Source organism: Geotrypetes seraphini, chromosome 15 (genome assembly GCF_902459505.1).
Source record: "Geotrypetes seraphini chromosome 15, aGeoSer1.1, whole genome shotgun sequence".
Lineage (NCBI taxonomy): Eukaryota > Metazoa > Chordata > Amphibia > Gymnophiona > Dermophiidae > Geotrypetes > Geotrypetes seraphini.
The window spans coordinates 10,527,592-10,554,524 of record NC_047098.1 but is presented as its reverse complement, the minus strand read 5'-3'; the positions used below and the strand labels follow the sequence as shown (position 1 = coordinate 10,554,524).

The window sequence follows — 26,933 nt, the reverse complement described above, 5'->3', positions numbered from 1 at the left end:
CCAGCAGAAAATTGTCCAATCCTTTCTTGAACCCCAGTACCGTACTCTGCCCTATTACGCTCTCTGGAAGTGCATTCCAGGTGTCCACCACACGTTGGGTAAAGAAGAACTTCCTAGCATTCGTTTTGAATCTGTCCCCCTTCAACTTTTCTGAATGCCCTCTTGTTCTTTTATTGTTCGAAAGTTTGACAAGCTGCCCAGTGAAGTGCCAGTGAATATCGGCGGTTGGGCGGCCAGAAACAATTTAAGCAGGCCGAAGCCTCTCCTGCCTACTTAAATCGCTTTGAATATCGGATGGCTGGTCTTTGGGGCCTCATTCTCCAGCCACTGTAACATTCTGCAAAGGGATCAAAATCTTTGGCTAGCCCGGCCATAGTTACACACTCTCGCTTGTAAAAATGGAAGTTCAGCATTTATGAGCTCCACCAGTGGCGTAGCGAGGGTGAGAGGCACCCCTCCCCATCCTCTTCTCTGCCCCCTTCTCCTTCCCCACTCCCCCCCTCCCACACACACTGCATGCACACCCCTTCCATTCCAGGAACACCCGCAAATTTTGAAAAACCGCAAATGCGGTTTTGAGTCTGTAAAAAGGCAGGAGAGGGCAGCTGGGGCACTGGTGGTTGCAATAAATCATCACCAGTATGCTCCGGGGGGGGGGGGGGGGGTTTGAGAGGAGGAAGAATCATCTGTGCAGAAGGCTGATTGGCTGACCGGAGGGGAGAGGAGGAGGAATCGGCTGTGCAAAAGGCTTGATTGGCTGACCAGAGGGAGAGAGGAGGAGGAATCGGCTGTGCAGAAGGCTGATTGGCTGACTCGTGGGGGGGGAGGGGGAAGAGGAGGAGGAATCGGCTGTGCAAAAGGCTTGATTGGCTGACCAGAGTGAGAGAGGAGGAGGAATCGGCTGTGCAGAAGGCTGATTCGCAGACTCATTCCCTGTGTTTTCTGACCGGAAGAGGCAGTCAGAAAATACCGTGAATAACTGAGTCCGCGAATTCGCAGGGGAATACTGTATAGCCTTTTATGCATATTAAAAAGTTATAGTCAATCAGTAAAGTTTATAAGCATATTGTAATAAAATTCTTTAAAAGTACAGTAATAGTATTAGCAGTGAATCATTAACATGTCCTTGTTCAATCTCCTTTGTCTTTGCATTGCTTCTCCTCTTCAGCTGTCTTTAAGGATTTAACGGTTGAGAGGGGAAATGCAAAGCCAATTAGATCTGCGTTTGCCAGCTTTACAAGCGCCAGGCACACCTACATTAACCACATATTCCCCTCCCGTCGTCTCCCTGGCATTCTGCTCGTAATATTCTAGACTACTCTCCTTCACCACCTCTGCACGGACAGCTCCCTTTTCTGACTTAAGATACAACTTCAGGCTTAATAGTCGCAGGCAGCTATCGAAAATGGTCATATTTTTACCCTTTCACCTTTTACCCTCTTCCACTGCTCAAATGCAAATTACTCTTCTTCCTTTTCCTAATGTTTAGTAACATGGTAATTATGTTACTAAACCGTCGGAAAACAGTTGCGGCGGCATTAACGTTTTGAGAATCTGGGCCTGAGAGAGGCCCAACTCCTGATTTCCTGTTGAAAGGATTGCCAGGACATGAAAATCACTGGGTGATAGTTTATGGAAGACTGTTTTAGAAGAACTGTGTCTAAGTATTATCTTCAGTAAAACTATTTTTTCTTTGGGCCACATTTGGGACCATTTAATTTCGACAGAGTGAATTACTGGGAGAGCCTAACCGAGTAATTTTGTCCCTCCTAGTGGGATGCAGTGAAAAGTTTTGCGACTGTGTGGGCCAGATGGTTATATAAAGGATTTCATATGAAAATTGAATATACATGGGTGTTTGGATACGAAGACATCTAATAAAAAAATATCTCATGCAGTGGGAGCCGAGAATTCAGAAGACTAGATTTTATTTCTGTCAACAAGAGTGTGGCAGAAATTAAAGCAACCAGACCAGTATTTTCAATTGACCTGTTTCCATGGAGACAGCTGACTACTGTCAACAAGTTGGCGATTGAGGCTGGTAGAGTGGAAGAAGAACATGGAAAGAAAGAATTTTATTTACGTTACGAAATCTTACATTTTTTTTTTTTTTCTTTTTTGCTCGTTGCATTTATTTGTTGCAGTTCTAAACATGTTAGTTGATATTCAAAGCGATTTAAATGGGCAGGAGAACCTCCTGCTCATTTAAATTGCTTGTGCCCGCCCAGCCATCAATATTCTATAAAAGTGCGCCTATAGAGTATTTAGGTGTCTAAAGGCTGCCTATCTGGAACCTATTCTGTAAAGTAGGCTCTTACTTTCTTTTATAGAAGACGAGGGTACAGTGCATATATATACTTTGGAGGAAAGGCAAGAGAGGGGGAAGATACGACAGAAACGTTTAAATATCTATGTGCCGTAAATATGCAGGAGTTGAGTCTCTTTCATTTGAAAGGAAGCTTTGGAGTGAGAGGGCATAGGATGAAGCTAAGAGGTGATAGGCTCGGGAGTAATCTAAGGAAATACTTTTTTTACAGAAAGGGTGGTAGATGCGTGGAACAGTCTCCTGGAAGAGGTGGTAGAGACGGATAATGTGTCTGAATTCAAGAAAGCATAGAATAGGCACATGGGATCTCTTAGAAAGAGGAAATATAATGGTTACTGTGGATGGGCAGTCTGGATGGGCCATTTGGTCTTTATCTGCCATCATATTTCTATGTTTCTATTCTTACTATTCACTGGGTTTAGGTTCCTTATAAACCCCATGAATACTGAAAATGTGAACACGGAACTATTGATCCTGTGGGAAAGTGAGGATTAGGTTTCTGTGTGGTGTAACAATACTCATGGATAGATCTATGTTTATCTTCATCCTCATGGGAACACACTCTGTATGACCGTGAATAGCGTTACTCTGTTTTGCTTGAACATAACATAAAATTGTATTTATATACCATCATATACCTGGATGTTCAATGTGGTTAACAGAATTATCTAAAGGGTGAACAAAAGCTTCACCTAGTACAAGAACAGTGATCAAAAGTCTAGGCAGAGTTATGTTATGTTCCAAGCAAAAGTGGGTTACACTTTATTTTAAGCGAATAAGCGAATTTGTGAATGCGTAACATGCGCATAACAGGAACGTACTGTTACTCAGTCTATACATGTGTTCAAGTGCAAGCACTTATGGCAACCATACAGCCGATGTAAATGCTTGCACCTGGATTCAGTACATACTGTACATAACTCAGAGGGGAAGATTCTCTAATGGCCTCGGTAAAATCTGACGGGCCACTGTCGTGGCCGTTATTGTAACGATTTAAAAAAGATGGGTCATTGTCAAAAAAAACTGTGCATGCAAACGAAGGTTGCAGAGATTCGTGAAGGGTCACTAAATTTACATGTGGATGGGCTAGGGAGGGCTTCAGTGGCTGGGAGGGTGTAGATGGGATGGAGTAGGTTTTGACGGAGATTTCGGCAGTTGGAACCCAAGCACAGTTCCGGGTAGAGCTTTGGATCCTTACCCAGAAATAGCTAAGAAGAAAAAATTTAAATTGAATCGGGTTGGGCAGACTAGATGGACCATTCGGGTCTTTATCTGCCGTCATCTACTATGTTGCTATGTGATGAGTCTTTGGTGATAGCGGTAGGCACATGTGTAGAATGTGCCGTGAAAAGAGGCTTACATGCGCATATGCCAGGAAAAGCAACACCGTCATCTTCAGGTCTTCTCGTCGTATCATCAGAACAACATGGGAAGTGCGAGGATAAAGAACCACCATCCATAATGCTGTCTGCTTTTGTAGCACAAAACATGCGCAGCTCACAAACGCCTATAATTTACGGGCTTTTGAATTTTGTAATTTTTTAACGTCAACTTTTATCATGAGAAAACAAACAGGAGAAACCAAGAAACCACAATGAAGGTGTCCCAATTGGCACTCAATCCCTTTTTTTGTGTTAAGCCCAAGAAGGGCCTGCCTCAGGAGTCTTGTTGTTAAAACGTGATGGATAAGATGTACAAATTTGCATACTCTTATTTTTAATTGAGTTTGACATTAAACCATGAAAAACGTATGCTGTTAACCGCACAAAATTGAAAGTAAAGTGAAGTCTTTCATAGGATCCGGAAAGTGTCCAGAGGGGTCATGCATAAGAAGCCAAAGAGGGGCATTTTCGATAGGATGTCTTAAGTCAGAGTTTGGATGTTTTGAAAAAGATGTCCAGAGAGTCAGTAGTAAAAATGTCCATTCTCAAAACTGCCACATGTCTTAACTTTTTATTTTTAAATAAATTATCTAGACGTTTAACTCTTAGTATGTCTTATCTTTTTTTGGCATTCCCAAATATAGAGACGTCCACATGAAAAACCCATAAAAGCAAGCTGTTCAGATGTGGTACCCAATTGTCCTACCCCGTCAAAACAGCTTGCCATCAGCTGATACTGGCAGGAATCCCTGAAACCGGCTCAGCTGATGGGGATTCCCTTGCCACTGGGGGAGTAAAGGTGGGGATCATGCCCACAAAGTTAGCTAGAATTGATTTTTCCAGCCAATATAGCAACCTTTGGTCACAGTATTTGGCAGCAGGGATTAGGGGTTAAGCCTTGAAAAAGCTGTTTAAGCGAAACATGTCGGCATTGACATCCCTAGCAGAGACCACTTGATCATAAGCTAAGTATCGGCTTATTAATATTTTAAAGCACTGAAAGAATTGAAATAAATTAAACATTAAGTGTAAGAATAGATCCGATGACGAAGAGACACGTAAAGCTCAGAACAATGAGAAATATTGAGTTCTGAGTGGTGGCGCTGATGGTCTAAGAAAAATGTTTTGCAAAGGTTGCTATAATGGCTAGAAAAATAAATTCTAGCTAACTTTGTGGGTTTGAAGAGTTTAAGCTTCCTTAGAAAATTAAATAGTGCAATTGTTGGATTAAACTCGCCAGTGGTTATTTTGTCAATTTGGCCATCTTTGGAACACTTAGACGCAGGTAAGTGTAAGTAAGTTCCTCCATGGACGTCCTGGGAAAGCTTCGATTACTGCTGCAGGACATCGAGGTTTAAGCTCACCCGATGCCCGCCCATAACCCTCCCCTTTAGACATCCAGAAAGTTGTTTTCGATTATTGGTACATGGACGTCTTGGCTATTAGGACGTCCAAGTGATGACTTAAGGCTGGGTTTTGGACGTTTAAATGTTTTGATTATGACCCTGAAAGAGTCTGAACAGAGAAGTAGAGCGAGAGTCTACCAGATGTGGAGCGTGAAAGAAATAATCAAGTATCTTGTACTTGTTGTCTATGCTCTTTTTTGTTCTGCTTATATCGGTGAAGATAACAGAAAACTTCTGTGTGTCTCTTAAATCCGCCCAAAGCCTGCCTGTTTGGCCTGGGCAGTAGAGTCTGTTGACCTGGCTGTGGAGCATATTTATCCACATTAAGATGTATTGTTATACTGTTAAAATGCTATTTCAGCACAGGTCCCATTTTATGCAAATAGACCTAGTTACTAATAACTGGGGTTACCAGTAGTCCACATTGATAAATTCCTCCATGTGTACAATAAGGAGGGACTTTGAAGAGAAATCATACATCTGCCCCTAAAGGCATAAGGAGATGCCTTAACATGTACCCTCAGCTTTCTGTAGGCCATACATGTGTGTTTTGACATTTCTTAGAGTACAGTATGATTTTTCTGGTAAGTTTCATGATAGAGAATGACACGGTGACAAAATTCATCAACGTTCCCTTCCCTGCGGATACCCGCAGGAAACCATCTTCATATCATTCTTTAAGGAGAGAGGGAAGAATCAGAGTATGAATGGCCACAACCCTCAAGCTTTGCTTTGAAGAATGCTGAGATTGAGCAGCAACATTCCAGAGCAGATATTGTGATGTCATAATGCCTCATTCCACCAGTGCCTAAGAGCCAATCACATCAGTGATGTCACAATGGCTTCATTATCCTTGGCTCCCATAAGAATCAGAGCATGAATGGCCACAACCACTGACCCGCAAGCTTTGCTTTGAAGAATGCTGGTGTAGAAGGACTGAGGTTGAAACAGACACTAGAAAATGACATGGGATTATTTCCTGCGGTTATCCGCGGGGACGGGAACGGTGATGAATTTTGTCACCGTGTCATTCTCTGTTTCATGACTAAAGGAGAAAAATAACGTGTCTGTTAGTTGACATACCTAAATGATGCGCATTCTGCAAATTAACATGCTTTAAGAAAAGTTAGTATGCACAAAATGGATTTAGCCTGCATTGCCCTCACCTCTTTGACAATTAACTGTCTTAGTTTTTGTGTAGCGCCCCCTACTTCTATGTCCCTCCTCTTGCTTCTCCATGCCCCCCTTCCCCTACAACTTTCCCTTCCTCTTTGATCTGTCGCCTTGAACCTGTAATAGGTATGTGCGGCTCACAAATGGAAGATTAGATTAGAACTAACACACTTAAAAAATGTTGTTCAAATGAATGTATGAAACAAACTGAAAAAAAATGCTCAACAATCAGGGGAAAAGGGTCAAACCAAAAATGCTTGCCCTGTGTGCATTCCTAAGAGTTGAGAATCTCATTCCCTCAGGGCTTCAAATAGACATACAATTTGGTTGTTGTTTAAATACTTTACATATTGAAACCCCATGAATCATGCACTAGGCCTTTGGACTTGGGATCCTCCAAAGCACTGAACACAACTATGCGTACATTTCTGCTTTTATTTGGATCCGAGGTGTTATACCAGGCTTCAGGATTCAGTTTCCTAGAAACAGGACCATCAGTGTCTTTGGAAAGCAGAAGGCAAATGTCAAGAAACAGAAGCTTCATGATACCCCCTTGAGGAATCATCACTCTGAAGTTGACTGTTTATTTCCTAGTCAGACTGACAGCCATGGTCGTCCGTTATGATGGTCTACTGGCACAATCTCAACACTAGTCAGATTAGACAAGTTCCCATCGTACTGCCCGACACTGAAACAATTGTAAGTTTCTCTGATTCCTTGGAGTTCATGCTGAAGCTAGGCCCAAGTTCCCCTCTGTGAGCTCACATATCTTCGGGGTCTTGCAGTATTTCTAAGAACATTTTTAATCTTGGTTAATCAGTCTTAATTTTATAGGTAACCAAACTAGAACAGGCTTTTAACCAGAAAAGGCCTTTGAAGAAGACCCGTGAAGTTAAAGATTCCCAGTATCCAAGCAACATTTACCTGGCCTATTTGTGGGGGTGTTAAATTTTGGCACTCAAGATAGCTTTGTAATAGTGAAACATAAGAATTGCCGTTGCTGGGTCAGACCAGTGGTCCATCGTGCCCAGCGGTCCGCTCACGTGGCGGCCCTCTGGTCAAAGACCAGCACCCTAACTGAGACTAGCCCTACCTGCGTATGTTCCGGTTCAGCAGGAACTTGTCTAACTTTGTCTTGAATCACTGGAGGGTGTTTTCCCCTATAACAACCTCCGGAAGAGCGTTCCAGTTTTTCACCACTCTCTGGGTGAAGAACTTCCTTACGTTTGTACGGAATCTATCCACTTTTAACTTTAGAGAGTGCCCTCTTGTTCTCCCTACCTTAGAAACCACAGGACACGGTAGACAGTGAGTGAAGTCAGATCCCTACTGATGAAAAGATGCATTTGGTTGATAATTCATTTTGGTCCTAAACCTATTTCAGGTACATTTAAATCAGAGACTACACTGTACACTGCTTTCTTCCATGACATCCATATATCCAGATCAGTAAATTGGCACAGAAAAATACACCTCTGCTGTAGATCATATGATTCGAAGCCTGCCTGGATCAGCAGTGTCTAAAAGTTATTCTTGTGAACCAGGGATATTTTAAGAGTCCAACTGTGCAGCAGTCTGCACTGATTCATCTTTACTGTGAAATTAATGAACTAAATAGTTCAAATGCCTTTAGCTTGACTTTTATGGACAAAACCACAAACAGAAATTGAGGTTGGTGCATTTGATAATATTCAAACTGGAATATGTCAACGCAATGTACAATGGAAGACTTTCTAAGTATGTAATGGTCATTTGTTGACCTGTATGGAAATGGGAGTTGTGTCCCAGCCCAGGTTACTGTGATCATATATATTTCTATCACTTTGCATGCTGTCACAGCTGACTCGGATTGGCCTAGTAAGCCTGTTTTACAGTTAGATGCAGAAACCTCTCCGACCATGTATCGATGGTCGCTAAACCAGTTTGACTCCCAGGATACAGAGGGAGGAGCCTAACGCCCCGATTGGCTCAGACGCCTAAGGGCCTCCCCTGGGAAGGGCCTTAGGCCCCTCCCTGTGCATCCCAGGATGCACTGGGAAGGGGAAGGTCCACCATTTTTGAGTGGGGCACGCAAGCAGGAGGGACTGGGTATCCCTCCTACTGTCATCATAATTTAGAGGTTCGGGGGACCATGGGGGCATGCGGTGGCAGGAGGGAGTGGGCATCCCTCCTGCCGATTTTTTGGCACCACTTACCCTCGCTACGCCACTGCATTTCAGATGCCCATTTTTCAGCTTTAGACCTGTATATCCTAGCTTTGCAAAATCAGGATTAAGACATTTATGCACCACAAACATCTAGAGGACGATTTATGCATATCTAAAACCCAAATAGTGCTTCTAGAATAAGCAAACGAGGTCAAATAAGTCTACAAAGTGGGCGATATAATATTGATATGAAAAGGTATTTCCTAAATTGAGTATATTAAAGAATACTTAAGAATTTTAAAATACCTCTCAAATTCTCTTTCTCCCTAACTATCTGCCGTTGTCTTTCCCTCATCTCTTTCCTGCCTTTTTCTTCTCTGTCTTGGTATGTTAAGAATAATCCATGTTTTCCCCTAGAACATTCTGGCTTTGTTTTCTTTTAGCACTTTTTAAAAGGGATTTTTTAAAAATAAAATGCTACATCTCTTTATCGCTGTTTGCTAGAGGGGAAAAAAAAAAAGCTTCCATATCTTAGACTTCCCTCTAACCTACCCCTGCCAACATAAGGCATTGATTCAACAGTGCAAGGTCATTTTAATTTGCTCTTTCCATTTTTCCTTCTCACAAAAGAGCACACACGTACTCAAAGGAGTAATCCATCCCTCTGCCCAGAGTGTTCAGGTCTGACAATTTTCTGCCAAGATCTTTTCTTGCAATTCACGGTCTTGAACTCTTCAATAGCACAGGGTCTAATTCTCTCCAGAACACATGAATGGCCTCAGCTCTCTGATTACTTAACATTAAACTTTATCCTATCAAAGTAACAAAGTGGAAATTGGTGGAGAAAGCAGACCCTGCTGGTAGCTAAATTAAGGTTCAGCTCTATGGAGCTTCTCTGCAAGCTTCAGAAAGAAAGAAAAAAAAAAAAAAAAAAAAGCTAATAAGCGAGTAGGGCCATGTGATTCCTTATCCACTGGTGCATATTCAGCTGGTATTTTAAGGTAACCGGATAGCTCCATGTAGAAAAATCTCCAAAGAAAAACTTTGTGGACGAAAACAAAAAAAAAAAAAATTTGCCTGCAAAAGTTCACATGAACCTTTAACTCGGTTCTTTTAATTCAAATCTTATCAAAAAGAATTTTTACTATAACATTGTTATAATAGAGGATTCATTTCAAAGTATTTACTTTGGTGCATCAAATTTTGCACCGAATGGTGCCATACTGGTTCCAGTGCCTCTGGGAGATATATAGACCCGGTAAAGCCCTGCGATCAGTTAGCAGTATGAAGTTAATATGTCAATCATCTATGAACGTAAACTGCTAACGCTAAATGCTAATGCGTCCATAGGATATAATGGATGTGTTAGCGTGCATTAGCAATTAGCGCATGCTAAGACGCACTAACGCGCCTTAGTAAAAGGACCCCTATGTGTCTACAGGAATGAAAATGTTTACGATTGCTGGGATGCCTTTATGGAATAAGTTATCCGATCAAATACGATTATGTGTGGAATATTCCGCTTTTTAAAAACCTGCTTAAGACTAACCCCCTCTTTTACAAAACTGCGAGAGCAGTTTCTAGCACAGGGAGCTGCGCTGAATGGCCCGCGCGGCTCTCAGCGCTCCTAGGAACTCGAGTGTCGGGAGCCGCGCGGGCCATTCAGCGCGGCTCCCCGCGCTAGAAACTGCTATCACGGTTTCGTAAAAAGATGCCTAAGCTCTTTGTTGACACGTATATGACATGATAATTTTTTTTCTCTGAAACTGTCTTGTTTTCCCTTACTTAAGAAAGATGAGTATTTGTTGAAAACCTGTAAACGGCATTTTTCATGCTTTATGTGTGACGATTTTGGATTGTTATGCTTTAGTGGGTGTATTTTATGTATGTTATTTTGGAAACCACTGAGATTTTTGGTGGTATAGAAATTTTTTAAATAAATAAATTGTTTTTCCCTTCTAAAAATCACCAATACAGTAATTGTTTCCTTGGGGAAAAAAAAAAATCCCAAGATTTCAAAATTCTGCAAATCAGTTGGTGAGAACTCTGCAAGATATTTCTTTTGTGTGCTTGACAGAGCTACCGGATTATGCCTTTTTTCTTTTCTTTTTTTTTTTTTGTACAAGTTGAGATTTTACCATCACTGTGGCCCCTTTTTATTTATTTATTTTAAAAATGTATATACCGCCTAGAGCAGACATGGGCAACTCTGGTCCTTGAGGGCTGGAATCCGATCGAGTTTTCAGGATTTCCCCAATGAATATGCATTGAAAGCGGTGCATGCAAATAGATCTCATGCATATTCATTGGGGAAATCCTGAAAACCCGATTGGATTACGGCCCTCAAGGACCAGAGTTGCCCATGTCTGGTCTAGAGCTAAGCGGTTTACAAAAAAAAACATAGAGTAAAACAAGACAGCATATAAATCAAGGATATTGACTATCGTACTTTCCTATACTTCTGTCATACATTACATAACCTTGTAGCTATGTCATTTAGCTGTCTGAATCTGGCATATTACATGAAGGCATCAGCAAATAGCTGAGTTTTCAACAATTTCTTAAAGTTCACACAGTCTGTGCAGAGCCGCAAACTCCTTGGTAGTGTATTCCAAAGTCTTACACTACATAGAAGCTTTTGTCTTTTCATATTGTACTCCATGTTCTCTGTCCGCTGTCAACTTCATCCCTCCCTCAGACCTCAGCACTCTCTTCCTGGTTGGTATATTTTCCAAAGATTTTGAAAACACATTGGAGCAGACCGGTGCAAAACTTATTGCATTATAGATAACATCTTCTGCTGTATCTTCTGCTGTAATGGAAGCTAGAGTAACTGTTTTAAAACAGGTGTAATATGGGCCATCTAGCAATTAACCTGGCTGCCGAGTTCATCAGTAACTGCAATGCTTTACATTTTGTCTTGGTCAAACCAAGGTCAAGTGCGTTGCAGTAATCTAATCTAGACAGTAATAGCATTTGCACTACTGATCTAAAATTGTAAGGAGTCAACATAAGTTTCTTTTTTCTTTCTTTATTTATCAATTTTATATAATTTTAACAAGCATTTAAAGCATCTTGTACGGAAAAGATTACATCAATTGACTAAATTATACAGGAATTATTCAAACATCTACAAACATAATCAATCTCTAGTTCACAGGTCATGATCCAAGATTTTCAGAGTGAATAATCTTAATACATAAATCAAAAATAAAAGAAAGAAAGAGTAACTGAAAGCTAAACAAGGAGTCAGATTAAATCACTGTTGTTCACTCTTTCTCAAGGCTCTTCAAGGTCAGACAGTTGGTAAGGTGAGCAGGATCAAAGAATATATATTTATTTATTCCATATTTTACTATACATTTACACGGAAAACAAAGAAAGAAAGTGTCCCCCCCCCATTGAAATTACACTTGATTTTAACAGTAGAAATTGGCGTCTTCGGTTCTGGGTCTCTTTACACACATCTGGAAAGACCTGTATTTTCATACCAAGGAACTCTTTATTTCTCTTTTTAAAGAATAGTTTCATCAACCAATTCTTGTCTAACAAGAGTGTGGATACAGATGTTCTGGAGATAATTTATTAAACACTGACATATAAAACCATGAAAATTCAATTAAAAAAGTACAATGATAAAAAATACTGTGATAAAAATCCAACCGGACCCTACACGGTCCGTGTTTCGGCGAACACGCCTTCCTCAGGGGTCCAATGGTTTGCAACCTCACATATAAAGAATTGGACTGAAAACAGTCTATTGTCTTTAAACCTGTGAGCAAAGAACACCGCAGACAAGCTGAAGTAGCAAAAAAATGCCCATCTGCAGTAACCATTATCTCTCTCCTTATTGGCTAAGGCTCTTAACATTTGCATCTCCTCTTCCTATAGGCTAAGGCTCTTTATACCTGCTTTGTGATGTCATAGAACTTTATGGTTATAGAAACATGTTGGTGGATAAAGGCCAAATGGCCCATCCGCAGCATTCACTATCTCCTCCTCTCCCTATTGGCTAAGGCTCTTTACACCTGCATTGTGAGGTCATAGGGCTTTATGGTTATAGAAACATTGTGGTTTGCAAACTCACATATAAAGAATTGGACTGAAAACAGTCTATTGTCTTTAAACGTGTGAGCAAAGAACTCCACAGACAAGCTGAAGGAGCAAAAAAATGTTTTCATCGGTGGATTGTTTTCACTGTGGATCATTGGGTCTCCCCATTTTTCTTTGTTGTCTAACAAGAGTGCCAAAGTCATCAAGAGAGATGCAGGCTTAACCTGTTCTTTTATTGAAGTCTCCAACATTGCTGTAACATCTAATTGCATATCCTGGTCTGCCACTTGTTGATCTTTAATTTTACTAGGCAAATACTATTCCTGAGTAAATGGGGGGATTGTCTCTTCAGAGACACCAAGAACTTCAATTATATACTTTTCTAGCATTTCTTTTGGAGTTACGGAGAAAGCTCTAGGAAAGTTCAAGAAACGCAGATTATTTGCTCGATAATTATTTTCTAACATCTTCAACTTCCTCCTTAGGTTTGTATTGTCTCTTATCAAAGTGTCTTGAACTTGTTAACCCCGGTAACTTCCTTCTGTGTTTTATCAACATCAACTTTAACTGAAACCAACACTTGCTTCAGATTTTTTAACTCTTGGTTCTGTTTACTTAATTTCTTTTCAACATTTTTTATTTGGGGGGTAAAGGAGTTCCCTAATTTAATGACCAAGGCCCAAAGACTATCCATTGTCACTTCAGGAGGTTTTACTACAGAAAAGGCACTTTCATGGTTTGAACTAGAAAGCTCACCTCCCACACTCTCTTCCTGTTCCTCCTGCTCCTGCGCTGTTCCGGTTACCTGTGCAAAATCCATCTTATGACTTAGCAAGTCGGCCGAGAAATCTTTTGCCGAGCTCCCAGAATCAATAGCCTCGCGGTCCGAGAACGCTGCCTCTTGGGACCCGTTCCTTTCCCGTGGCAAGCTGGCTCTCGAGGCTTAGGTAACTTCCGGCCCAAAGCTTCACTCCCAGTCAGTCCCAGCTTCACTCTGTTCTGCCGCGTGTAGCGGGCGGCTTCCTGAAGCAACGGACTCCCATTGAAGGCGGCTCAGGAACTGCTCTATGGTCGCAAGAGGGGGGGATTGTCAAAGCGCCGCAAGGCTCCTGCGGTGCTTCTTCCTCTTCTCTTCGGCATCTCTAAGGAAAAAAAAAAAATGCAATCTAAACTGCAATAATTGCAGCGACAAAGGTACCAGTGCGGGCAAATCCCAGAGCGACCTTCTGGCCATCAGGTACTCATGGCCATCGTAGATCAACAGTCCTTACTCAATATAGTAGGTAGTAGGAAAGCAATGGCAGACCCAACGGGAGAAAGGCTTTCGTGAACGGAAGATCTCAGCCACCACTGCCCTAGGTGGATGCATAGTCTGCCTAGTGGCAGGGCTACTAGCCCCGTGTACAATTTGAGGCCATCCAAGTTACACATTTCAAATTATACTTTGACCACACGGCTGACTATTGCCCTCTTTGATTTTTTTACTACTGTGTGTTTTTCAGATGGTGTGGTCCCTCTTTCATCTCTCAAGGAAAGGGAAAAATGACTCCATAATTTTATTAGCTTTCTTCCAGTAATAACCCTCTCTTTCCCTAGCATCTTGCTGAGACCTTATGCATTGATAAGCAGAGCCTGACACCTTAAAATCCATCCTGAGAGTTTATATTCAGTTCTAACAGTTAAGCTATTCATAGGAGGTTTTCTTTTTGGAGGAAGAGAGTCAATCTACATACTGGATGTGCCAGGACAGTAGGTAATTTGCATTAAGCATCCAGAAATTCTGTTTGCAATCTGTCACCCTTCATTTGATTTTCACTGCATAACTTTTGCAACATAAGGGGCAGCGTAAAACACCATGGCAGGCCAGGCCTCATCCTAGAGCAGTGACCTCGCTGCGATAGACATGTGCGATGCAGGAGCCTGAACTCCAAACTGTTACCATCTGACGCCCATCAGATGGCTGTGTGAAATGGTATTGTGGTGTCATTCAGATTCCCAGGGGGTCCATATGGATTAAAATATATATATTTCCCATGCTATGAGTGACAGTAATTTGTTACTCCAGTTGGCAGGCTCATCGGGGGCCGTAAAGCAAATATACATAGAACCAGGATTTTCCAGATGTCTGGTAACCTTATTCTTACTGAATAGCATTCCACTGGAGTCCATTTTTCCATGTACATAAGAACATATGAATAGCCTAACTGGGTCAGACCAATGGTCCATATATCCCAGTATCCCATCTTCAAGGAGGCCAATCCAGGTCACTAATACCTGGCAAAAACCCAAAGAGTTAGCAACATTCCATTCAGAATCCTAAAGAATAGCAAGATTCCAGAATTCCAAAGAGTAATAAAAGGTTCTGGAACCCCAAAGAGTAGCAACATTCCATGCTACCGATCCAGGGAAAGAAGTGGCTTCTTCCATGTCTGTCTCAATAGCAGACTATGGACTTTTCCTCCAGGAACTTGTCCAAACCTTTTTTTTTTTTTAACCAGCAATGTTAACTGCTCTTACCACAACTTCTGGCAGTGCATTCCAGAGGCTTCACAAATCTCTGAGTGAAAAAATATTTCCTCCTATTGGTTTTAAAAATATTTCCCCTGTAACTTCATTGATTGTCCCTTAGTCTTTGTAATTTTTGACGGAGTGAAAAATCGATCCACTTGTACCCGTTCTACTCCACTCAGGATTTTGCAGACTTCAATCATATCTCCCCTCAGCCGTCTCTTTTCTAAGCTGAAGAGCTCTAACCTCCTTTAGTCTTTCCTCATATGAGAGGAATTCCATCCCCTTCACCATCTCGGTCGCTCTTCTGTGAACCTTTTTTAGTTCCGCTAAATCATTTTTGAGTCTGTATTTTTGAACAGACTCTTATGTCGGCAGATCCTGTTCTAAATAGCTAATAGAACTTGAGACACGCTGACCCGGATGTCTCAGTTCCAATCGTACGTCCTTTCTAAAATGCTTCTCCGCACCAGCAGAGAGAGGTTTTCGATAAAACAGTCACTTCAATCACGGAGACAAAAAAATAATAATATCTTTTCTGGCCCTCGGTCTTTGTTTGTGTGTTAGTTTGAGCAGCCAAGTTAAAGCAACTAAAAGTGGACATGTTTTCCCACTAAGTGAGACTCTGCCAGCATGTACAGAGTCTGCCAAGAAATGCTCACCAGCCTGGAAACTGAATTGAATGCTGTGCAAATCCAAAATAAAAAAGGGGGAAATAAGACCGCATTGTGCATTTTTATTTCTTTCACAGCTCAGTTGACTCACTGCCAAAGCACCCAAAATGCGTGTTTTGAAGTGCTTTCTACAGGTTCTGGTGAACTACTGTACAGTTCTAATTGAAGGCACTGGGGGGGAGGGGTAACCGCATAGAACAGCCATTATTAGACCCAAATAATTTGCGAAACAAGAATACACCCATAACTATCAGATGACAATGGAGCACATTCTTGAAAGTTCACCATAAAATCATATTAAGAGACGGCTTCTACAAATAAAGTTCTCTTCAAAACCTTCTTGAATTTCAGTAAATCTAATCTAATCTTTGATTTTTTTAAAATACTGATAAGTACATAAGAATTGCCGCAGCTGGGTCAGACCAGTGGTTCATCGCGTCCAGCAGTCCGCTCCCGCGGGAGCCCCCAGATCAAAAACCAGAGCCCTAACTGAGATCAACCCTACCTGCGTACGTTCTGGTTCAGCAGGAACTTGTCCAACCTTGTCTTGAATCCCTGGAGGGTGTTTTCCCCTATGACAGACTCTGGAAGAGCGTTCCAGTTTTCTACCACTCTCTGGGTGAAAAAGAACTTCCTTACGTTCGTACAGAATCTATCCCCTTTCATCTTTAGAGAGTGCCCTCTCGTTCTCCCTACCTTGGAGAGGGTGAACAACCTGTCTTTATCTACTTTGTCTTGAATCCCTGGAGGGTGTTTTCCCCTATGACAGACTCTGGAAGAGCGTTCCAGTTTTCTACCACTCTCTGGGTGATGAACTTCCTTACGTTTGTACGGAATCTATCCCCTTTCAACTTTAGAGAGTGCCCTCTTGTTCTCTCTGCCTTGGAGAGAGTGAACAATATGTCCTTATCTACTTTGTCTTGAATCCCTGGAGGGTGTTTTCCCCTATAACAGCCTCCAGAAGAGCGTTCCAGATTTCTACCACTCTCTGGATGAAGAAGAACTTCCTTACGTTCGTACGGAATCTATCCCCTTTCATCTTTAGAGAGTGCCCTCTCGTTCTCCCTACCTTGGAGAGGGTGAACAACCTGTTTTTATCTACTAAATCTATTCCCTTCAGTATCTTGAATGTTTCGATCATGTCCCCTCTCAGTCTCCTCTTTTCGAGGGAAAGTCCAGTTTCTCTAATTTCTCATTGTATGGCAACTCCTCCAGCCCCTTAACCATCTTAGTCGCTCTTGTCTGGACCCTTTCGAGTAGTACCGTGTCCTTCATCATGTACGGCGATTAGTGCTAGACGCAGTATTCCAGGTAAGGGCGTACCATGGCCCGGTACAGAGGCATGATAACCTTCTCCGATCTGTTTGTGATCCCCTTCGTAATCATTCCTAACATTTTGTTCACCCTCTTCGCCGCCACCGCCGCGCATTGTAGGGATGGCTTCATCGACTTGTCGACCAGTACTCCCAAGTCTCTTTCCTGGGGGGTCTCTCCAAGTACCACCCCTGACATCCTATATTCATATATAAGATTTTTGTTACCAACATGCATCACCGTACACTCATCCCAACAGGAGGGCCTTTGTCCCCTCCCTCTCTATCCTGGGATACAAGGGGAAGAAGTCTAAGGCCCTGATTGGCTTGACTGGTTGCACTGTTTAAGGGCATAGTAGGGGAAGCTGGCACTTAGGGCGAAGGGAAGCGGGGGCCCAATGATGGTGTGGGTCTGTTAACTGCACACACCATGTGAGTTTTCACGATCACATGTGACGCTCGGCGAAAATACAGTTCGTTTTGTTCCACTGAACTTTGTTCTTTGCAACTTTTTGTGGCATTTGTTTTTTCCTTTTCTACCATGGACCCCTGATGAAGGTTGTCCGAAACACGGACCGTGTTGGGTCCCATGTTTGGTAAAAAGGTTTTAAATATATTTTTTGGGTTGTCACAATAAATTTTGCCTACGTGGTTGTACATATCTGCAGTTCTGTTTGTTTGCTCCTGCTCGGTTTTCCCACTGCAGATAGAGTTGAATCTAATCCTCCTTTTTGAGTAAAGTGTGTTTGCAGGTAGGAAGGTGCTAGACCCCAGATTTGTTTGAAGTAGATGCATGCAAATGTGAACTATTTGCGCTTCCATTGGTAGCCAGTGCAGTTTTTGTTGTATGGGCTAATGTGGTCTTGTTTTCGCAGTCCGAAGATTAAGCAAACTGCAGTGTTTTGTACTAATCTCAGTTTTTTTATTGCTTTTTGTGGGATACCCAGGTAGATGATATTGCAATAGTCCAGGGTGCCCTTATAGAGTCATGGTAGCATTTACAAACCCAACCACTGCATTTACACCATTTATACCAGCCATAGATATGACATGAGTGATCACGCCTAGTTTGGCATGTAACTGTGGACATACAGTGAAGCTCTGTAACAGATTTGGGCCCAAATTCTCAAAGCTGCTCCGAAAGGCAGCGGTGGGCGCCCTACCACCAGCTCTCTCAAATGGTTTAATTGATGATAAACAAGGCGGTAATTTGCCGAGTCATTTAAAACCCATTAAAATATAATTTCCCCCAAAAATGTAGGTGCTTGCACGTGCCTACAAATGACGGCGGCCAACTCCCATCCGTAGAGACCGCCTCCCTGCGCCTGCATCTAAAACAGGCATGGTTTACGCCGGACGTTGGTGTAGGTGCCCTCTATGATGCGATTCTTGTCGGAAAGTAGCTGCCGGAAAAGTAGGCCTGCCCGACCCTGGCCTCCATCTCCGGCACCTGCTTTCCTTGCAGCCATGATTGTCTAAACGGCGCCGTCGTGCGACTGACGCGTGATCGGCGCCACTTTTCTAAGCGGCCGCCGCTAGCGGCGCTGTATAGCGAATCTGGCCCTTGCCGCCTAACTCTGCTGTCGCTAGTTTAGTGCCCAAATTATGGCGCCTAATTTTTAACAACTTATAGAAGGTTTACTCCAGTTTGCGTTATAATTTATAGTAATACTCTGTCGTGTCTTCAGGCTTCTTTTTTTTTTTTTTTAATCATAACCTAGCGTTTACAGGTGGTTCCAGATTTAATTTTGCTCAATGCATGCATGGCAATTTCAGTTCTGATTTCCCCGATGAAATTCAATGCACGGAAAGAGAGAAAACCAGGACTGAGACAGGCTGACTGAGAACAAAATGGAGCCAGCATTCGTCCCCATCAAAATTCAGCCAAGCTAGTGTCCCTTTTGGACTCTCCTTTCCATACGATGGCCTGAGTTTGTGGCCTCCCTTTTGACTTTAGGAATGTCCCCAGCTCTCCAACATGTATTGAATTAAGAATTTACAGTGAAATGACCCCCCCCCAGAAGCAAATCACTGACTTCACGCTATTTCTTCGGTATCCAGGAAACTGGAACTTAGATTAAGCTGTAAAAATAGAAGGCACTTGATACATTAAATATATCTGGATCATTTCTATGCAAATGGCATATGACATTGAAAAATTGCATAACTTCCACATAAATTATGTCTTCCATGATTCATTAACCCTCAGTTACCCAGAGGATAATTGGATCCTTTACTGTTCTGAGGCATGGAAGTATGGCACGGCAAAAGGGCATTCCATAAATAATATGTATTCAAAAACTGATAAAAAATGGAGAGGGCTATAAGTTAATAACTCCTCTTAGGCAAATGACATGCTAACTGGCAAGGGTATTCCCCTGAGAATTCATGAAGGATAGGATGTTCTGAGCTGTCGTAATGCAGCAAGAGGAAATCCAAACTGTGACCAGTCTGTTGTTAGTTATAGGGTTACCAGATTTGTAAAGGGAACGGGGACTTGTATAATGCCTTTTTTGTCGCTTTGGCATTTCAAAACTGACATTTAAAGCAGTGGGCACTGGAGGATTAAGTGGCTTGCCCAGGGTCACAAGGAGGAGTCTAAGAACATACGAATTGCCACACTGGGACAGACTGAAGGTCCATCAAGCCCGTTATCTTGTTCCCAACAATGGCCAATCCAGGTCACAAGTCCCCAGCAGAAACCCAAAGAGTGGCAACATTCCAGAATCTCAAAGAGTAGAAGATTCCATGTGGAATCCCCAAAGAGTAGCAAGATTCTATGCTATTGATCCGAGGACAAGCAGTGGCTTCTCCAATGTCTTCTTATGTTCATTTCTACTGTTAGGTTTAGAAGGACAAATAAGTGCTTTCTAAAAACTGCCAAGCCCTCTTTCTCTACTAAACCCATGCCTGATGGGAGCTGGAATGAATCGTTACACTAAAACCATTTCTGAAACAGTCTTGTAGTATCTTTCATAGTGGCAAATTGAGGGGTTTAAAACGACCCAAGGCGTTTTAGAATCTGCTGTAGCAAAGAGAATTGGGGAGAAACGTTATTTGAGAGGCAGGATAAAGAGAGAGAATCCTTTTTAATTCACGAATGCAAATTAAAATATCAATTACTATATTATTCTTAGGTTTAAGGGAAGTAAAAACTCTGCTATTCAGGAAATTTGTCCAGACAAGCTAATTGCCGTTCCTTAACTATCCCTAATTTTGTAAATTTCTGATGAAAGCCACAGTCCTGTAATTAGTACCTGATCCTGCAATTCTCCTGGAAATGTCCAGCTTTTGTAATCCGCCTAGAACTGCGAGGTTAAGGCGGAATAGAAGTCCATGATGTAATGTGTATAATAAACGTGGCTTTTAAATCCATGGAGTGAATTGTGTCGGCAAATAGGATGCTTGCTGGGTAAACCTTTGCCAATGAAATCTTGCTGTTTAATTCTCAATGCGATCGCGGGGATGCCCATTCAGTTTTAGAAAATGTGATGCATCTAACGAATGGATACTAAATTAACAATAGATTTACGTACAGTAAATGACTTCTCCAAATTGATGCGCATAAAGTAGATATTTGTATTAGAGAATGACATGGTGACAAAATTCATCACCGTTCCCGTCCCCGCGGATAACCATGGGAAACCATCTTCATGCCATTCTTTAAAGAGAGAGGGAAGAATCAGAGTAAGAATGGCCACAACCACTGACCCGCAAGCTTTGCTTTGAAGAATGCTGGTGTAGAAGGACTGAGGTTGAAACAGACACTACAGAATGAGTCTCTGGTATCCAGAGCAGATATTGTGATGTCATAATGCCTCATTCCACCAGTGCCTAAGAGCCAATCACATCAGTGATGTCACAATGGCTTCATTATCCTTGGCTCCCATAAGAATCAGAGTATGAATGGCCACAACCACTGACCCGCAAGCTTTGCTTTGAAGAATGCTGGTGTAGAAGGACCGAGTTGAAATAGACACTAGAAAATGACATGGGATTATTTCCCGCGGTTATCCGCGGGGACGGTGTCATTCTCTAATTTGTATGTTAAAGACTTTTATGTGTGTTCATCAAGTTTTTCACACAATGTCTAAAATGAACTGAAAATCATCCGAAAAGCAGTCAAACCCCGTAACAATCAAAAATGAACAAAATATTTTTCCCACAATCGGGATCACATCAAGCAAAACTTGCATCGGCCTAGAGGAGGCGGTGGGCTGGGGTGATTTATGCACCCCCCCTTCAGATTTTCGTCCTGTGTAAGCTGCACAACTCAAAAAGCCCTTATTATGGCTGTAATCGTGAGGCCAAAATTGAGCGGGATGTTACCGGGTAGGAGAGGTCCCTTGATTCTTAGGGGTCCTTTGATCAAGCCGTGCTAATGGGGTTAGCGCGTCGTTCATGTCAACACGCGCTGACTCCCGCGGCCGGCTAAAAAAAATAACGCAGCTTGATAAAAGGACCCCTTAGATTTTGGCGATCCATTTGGGGTCAAATTAATAGAATACTGGACGTCCCATTGAAACTGACATATGATGCGGTGCTATGTGGCACGGTATTGATGGCTAAAAGCCCAATAGCTTCCCATAACAACAAACTTCTCTTTATCATGACAGGAGTTGCCATACAACTTATTTTGAGGAACTGGAAAAACTGGGACTGGTTAAATTATAATTTCTGGTGGGAATCTATATGCCACTCTTTTAAACCGGAAATGTATGAATGCACTACAAAAAGGACATTATAGAAATTTAAGGATGTCTGAGAGCCATTGACAAAATTCTGTATGGAGTGACTATTGATTTTAATTTTAGCCCTTTGAATATACTCGCCCAAGGGGGGTGGGAGGGGGATTGAGATATACCATTAATTTAACTTGCGAAAGGTTATTGAAGGAATCTATGTATTTGTGTTTTTCTTGATTAGTCATTTGGGTGGGGGTACAAATGATTGCTTATGTATTTCTGCAAGATGAAGGTGCATTTCTTGAATTATTATATGTACATCTACTTATTTATTGCACTGTTGATAGGTGGAAAATCAATAAAGAATATTTTAAAAAATATGTTATAGGAGAGGCTCCCTGGATTAATGCCACTGAGAATCCAGGAAGACTACATAGCCCTATCCAATTGGGGCAAGGGTGATCTAAGAGAAGAGTGAGAGCAAAAACTCTCAATATTCAACTATGGCGGTCAAATTAATTATCTAGTTAGCTTAAAGCAACAAAAAGGCTATCCGAAGTTACATGGGTAGCGACTTAATGGTATCTGGTAATTCCAGGCAGGTCGCCGACTGCCTGGATATTCAGTGTGGGTACCTGGATAGGGTCTGTCACTGAATAACAAGGCACAATTCAGCCGGCAGCGGCCAGCATTAAAACAATTCCTTATAATAAGCTGCATGGTAACCCCTGTCATAATAAAGAGAAGTTTATTATTGTGAGATGATATTTGGCTTTTAGCTCTCATCATAGTGCAAAATAGCACAGTGTCATATGATAGTGCCACTGGATTTTCCATTACTTTGTTTATCTGATCCCAAATGGATCTCCAAAATTGAAGTATCAAGGGACAATAAAATAATAAATGATCTAATGTCCCAGGTTCGAGATTACAGTGCCAACACCTATTAGACTGGGAACTATCTAATTTCTGTAACCGAACTGTGGTCCAAACTGCTCTATGTACAAAAAAACCCATTTGTTTCATAGATACCGACAACGTACATCTCATCCTCCAAGTCCAGATTCGTGGCCATTGAGACGCAGTAATCTGATGCTTTATCTCAATGCTCCAAATGTCACGAAGACCAGTTTTTGGGATAGACTGATCTATTCCTTTTGGTGGGAGTCTCTCTGTCATTTTTTTAAGATGGAACGTAATATGGCCATACATCAGGGATATTATTAAAAGTTTCTGAAGATTTGGGAGCCATTGACAAAATTTTGCAAAGAGTGATTGCTGATTATGCCCTTTGGTCATACACGTCCAGGGTGGGTGGGAGGACGGGTTGGAATGTATTTTTCAATTCTCAATTTGGGTGTACTTTTTGAATATAATTATGGGAGGGAGACATATCTTTTTGTCATAGATTATAATTGTATTTAAGTGCTTTTATAGAATTATATGATCATATTTTATTTTATTTTGTACTTATGGCTTTAAAATGAATAAATAAAAAAACATTGACCACCGCCAGCTGAATACCATCCCGTTATTTGTAGGTTTCATACACTACTGTACCAAGTTTTGTTTGCAATTCTGAAACTGAATGGCACGTTTACAAAAACGCTTTCTTTAAGCAAACCTCTAGCGGATGTTGGGTCATAGTTGAGCACAGAGGGGTACAAGCTTTAAAAACAGGAGCGGGGTACAGGTCTTTGAGTGGACAACGCCAGGCTGAAGATTGTTGGCCATGGTTGCTCATTTTTGTCTTGTCTTGCTGTCCTTGGGGCTCAGCTAGTTGTAACGTTTTGGTGTTTGATGTTGAGGGTGTTTAAACAAGGGAAATGCAGTGTACGTTGAAGACCTAGTGCTGTAGTCTTAGTTAGTAGCACATAGAGTTAAGCTAAAGCGCTGCCATTGCTTGATCTTGAAGAAATTGCCTATCCTTTCTCCCTTTCTTATGCATTGCTTCTTCCCTTTGCTTACAACTCTTGGAAGACCTTCTCCTCTCCCCCTTCAAGACATGCTGGTGTAAAATTCTGTTTTCTGGTTGAAAATATCAGTAAACCAGTATCCAAATACATAGACGCCAAGAGCTCCACTCCCATATTAATAAGTAGTTGATTGATTATATGGAGGTTTCCTGGGCTGTGATAATTTGCATTGAACCAGTAAAGGAATTATCCAATGATGATGTTCATAAGATTGGAAAAATATGAAGTCCCCTTCTTCAGATAGTATGAAACGCAATGCAGAAAAAAAAAAATTTAGGAATAGTATCATCAAAGACACAATAGTTGGTTTCACCATAGTACTGCAGTGGTTTTCGATTGCAAGGAGAATGCCTTATTGTCCAGCCAAGTGCATCAGTCAATGAATTTGCAATTACAGTCCTATGTAGGAGTTAGCTTATCTCAAGAAGGACTCCTTAGTGCTGGGGACACACATCTCGTGCAGAAGGACTTGATCTTTCCTTCTCTACCCGTTCAATTGAAGGGACAGATGAGCCATTATCCTCAATCTGATCTCTTGGCACACCATGGATGTGGCCAGTGGGAACGATGAGCCTCAGTAGACTATAAGCCATTTTTAATGTCCAGCAGCAAAACTTGCCATTATGCTTGCAATGCTCTTTTAACGACAGCTACAGTATATTGTCAGAGGAAGAAACCTTAGTAGTCGCCAAAAACTTGTATCTTTAAATATTTCTGAGCCTAATAGAGGTAGCATCTCCACCTTGCATGGTTGTTTTGTTAAAGTTCTTTTACCTTTGGTGCATTTTGAGTTGTACAATGCAGTTTGCCTGAAAATTGGTAGATGATATAGTCAAATTCCTTTCCATTCCATACCCATTTATCTGCAGGCCTTGTGGTTACCGGCATCGCTCCTGGTTCTGAAAGAATGACAAGTCTCTAATGCGTCGTTTCCGATGTTCTTTCCACAGTTCATGGTATTAAGTGGACATGCAGCAATGGGAACAGCAGTTCAGGGTTCTCTGTGGAGCAGCTTGTTCAGCAGATCCTTGACAGTCATCAAACCAAGCCACAGCCTCGGACACACAGCTGTCTCTGCACCGGCAACTTAGGTAAATATAGAGAGATACAAGACTTAGGATGCCTGGTCTCGGCTTGTTCCCTCTAGCATTGTGAACTGAATTCTGTTGTAGCATAATGAAAAGTCCTGTAAATTAGGAAGAGGTTTTGCAGCGCTTCACATGACAGGCTATTGGCAAAGACCTCTGGTAAATCTGGAAATATGTGAACAGGATTTAGAATGGGGTTTTCTTGGCAGGGACAATCTAATACTTTGTCTTTCGGAAGACTAGAGTCCTAAGAAGCCTTTCTAACGTTCAGATTAATCCATTCTAGACTGTGCTTGTCTATTCCCAATGGTGAAGGACGTTAGCAGACCAGCAGTGGGTCAGTGCTCCATGACGCTATGTCATAAACTGGGTACAGTAGCCCAGCAATTAGAGAACCAAGTTGAAATACTTGGAGATCTGCATTCCCGTATCACCTCTAGTGCTCGCTCTAGCACTTGAGAAGTTATATAATTTCCATGGGCTCAGACATGAGTTGTTTGTGCTTTTCCAAAAGAATTTGTAGACACTTGGTTTTCTGGAGATCTGTAGGCCCTACAAATAAAAGGCACAGATGATAGTCTTGTTATGTCAGTGGGACAATCAAGAGTCCAGACCGCAGTGGAAGGATGAGCCATTCTGGTCTCCCCGACAGGAATTACAAGGTATAGAGATACACAGGGGGTAATTCAGGAAGACACCGCCTAGTTTTAAGTAACAGGAAGGTATGTAAAAGGTGTTATTCTAATCATTTACTTGTGTAAGTGTCCACTTAAGTAAGTAAATGACCTCTTATAGAATATCAACCAGGGAAAAAGCTTGTACTATTTTGATGGGGCATACTTTGCCACTGAGTGTACATATGGGTGATGCATGAGCAAAGTGTACAAATATGCACGTAGCTTACAGAATATTAGCGGGAAGACAATTCTATAACAGTGCACCTATTTTTAATTACCGAGAAGGTACCAATTTGGAGCCTAGTTTCCTTCCTAGAATATTAGTGTAACTGATAACTAAATTGTATGCACAAATTTTATGATCACGTACATCAGCCATAGAGCTGGTGTAAGCGCTCACATCTAGATGGCGAAAAATGCACGTAAAAATGATAGTAATGTATAACGTTCGCACGTAACTACATGCCCTTTCTAGACCCAGCGGTAGAGACGACAAAGGCGTTCAACCAAATTTTGAGTAAAAACGGCTCGAATCGTGTTTCGGCCACAGGGCCTGCATCAGGAGTCTGACGTGTAACTGAACAGCTATTTATCAGTTCTGAGAGCCTTTGAACAAATGGTCAAATTGTAAAAAAAATACAACACAAAAATACTACACAAGAAGGTATTGAGCAAAAAGAGCTGCCAATGACATCTTATAATGATATGCCATTGGCAGCTCTTTTCGCTCACTACTTTATTGCACCTATGGACCGGCAGAAATAAAATAATTATTGTGTGGACCAGCATCGGTCCGTGGACCGGCGGTTGAAGAACACTGGGCTAAGTCGTGGGCCAGACCCCGCCCATCTCTACCCAATCTCCACCCCAGACCCCTCCCCCATAATAGTACTAATTGCACCTTGCACATCCCGAGCCTCATCTGGAAGCCTTCCCTCCGACGTTGCAACGTCAGAGAGAAGGCGTCCGGTTCAGGCGCAGGATGCCCGTAGGAGCCACTGCCCGTGGCTTTGTGCACTGAATCAGTGAGGAAGAGGGAGCTGGCTCGAAGATAACACCGCATCGATCGCACCGTGGACCGGCGGTTCAAGAACACTGTTTTGGGCCTGATGCACGTGCTGGCCCTGTGGACCGGCAGGAAATTTCTGTGGACCGGCACTGGTCCGTGGACCGGTGGTTGAAGAGCACTGCTTTATTGCTTAGCATTTCTGTGTTTTTTACAATTTGACTATTTGTTCAAAGGTTCTCAGAACTGATAAATAGCTGTTCAGTTACACATCAGACTCCTGTTGCAGACCCTGTGGCCGAAACACGATTCGAGTCATTTTTACTCAAAATTTGGTTGAACGCCTTTGTCTTCTTTGTCATCTCTACTGTGTTTTGACTTGTTTTTGGATCGGCGGTGGATTTATCGTCTGTTCCTGTGTGTTTTCTAGATCCTGCCCACGTGTAAACCCACCTTTGCAAAAGGCATAGAATAATGCATAGCTGGATATTGGCATTCACATACGCATATGCACTTGCC

General features: G+C 42.0%; 1 protein-coding gene across 8 annotated transcripts in view; it reads left to right on the top strand.

Moving 5' to 3' along the window:
• CAMTA1 (calmodulin binding transcription activator 1) overlaps positions 1-26,933 on the top strand; it is a 1,525,397-nt gene that overhangs the window by 1,298,010 nt on the left and 200,454 nt on the right. For 7 of the 8 annotated variants that reach the window (XM_033922054.1, XM_033922047.1, XM_033922046.1 and 4 more), the window contains one exon: positions 24,594-24,734. The exons of the other annotated variant lie outside the window; for it this stretch is intronic. In XM_033922054.1, the coding sequence (XP_033777945.1) occupies positions 24,594-24,734 (141 nt within the window). The remainder of the gene's footprint in view (positions 1-24,593; positions 24,735-26,933) is intronic. 8 annotated transcript variants of the gene reach the window in all.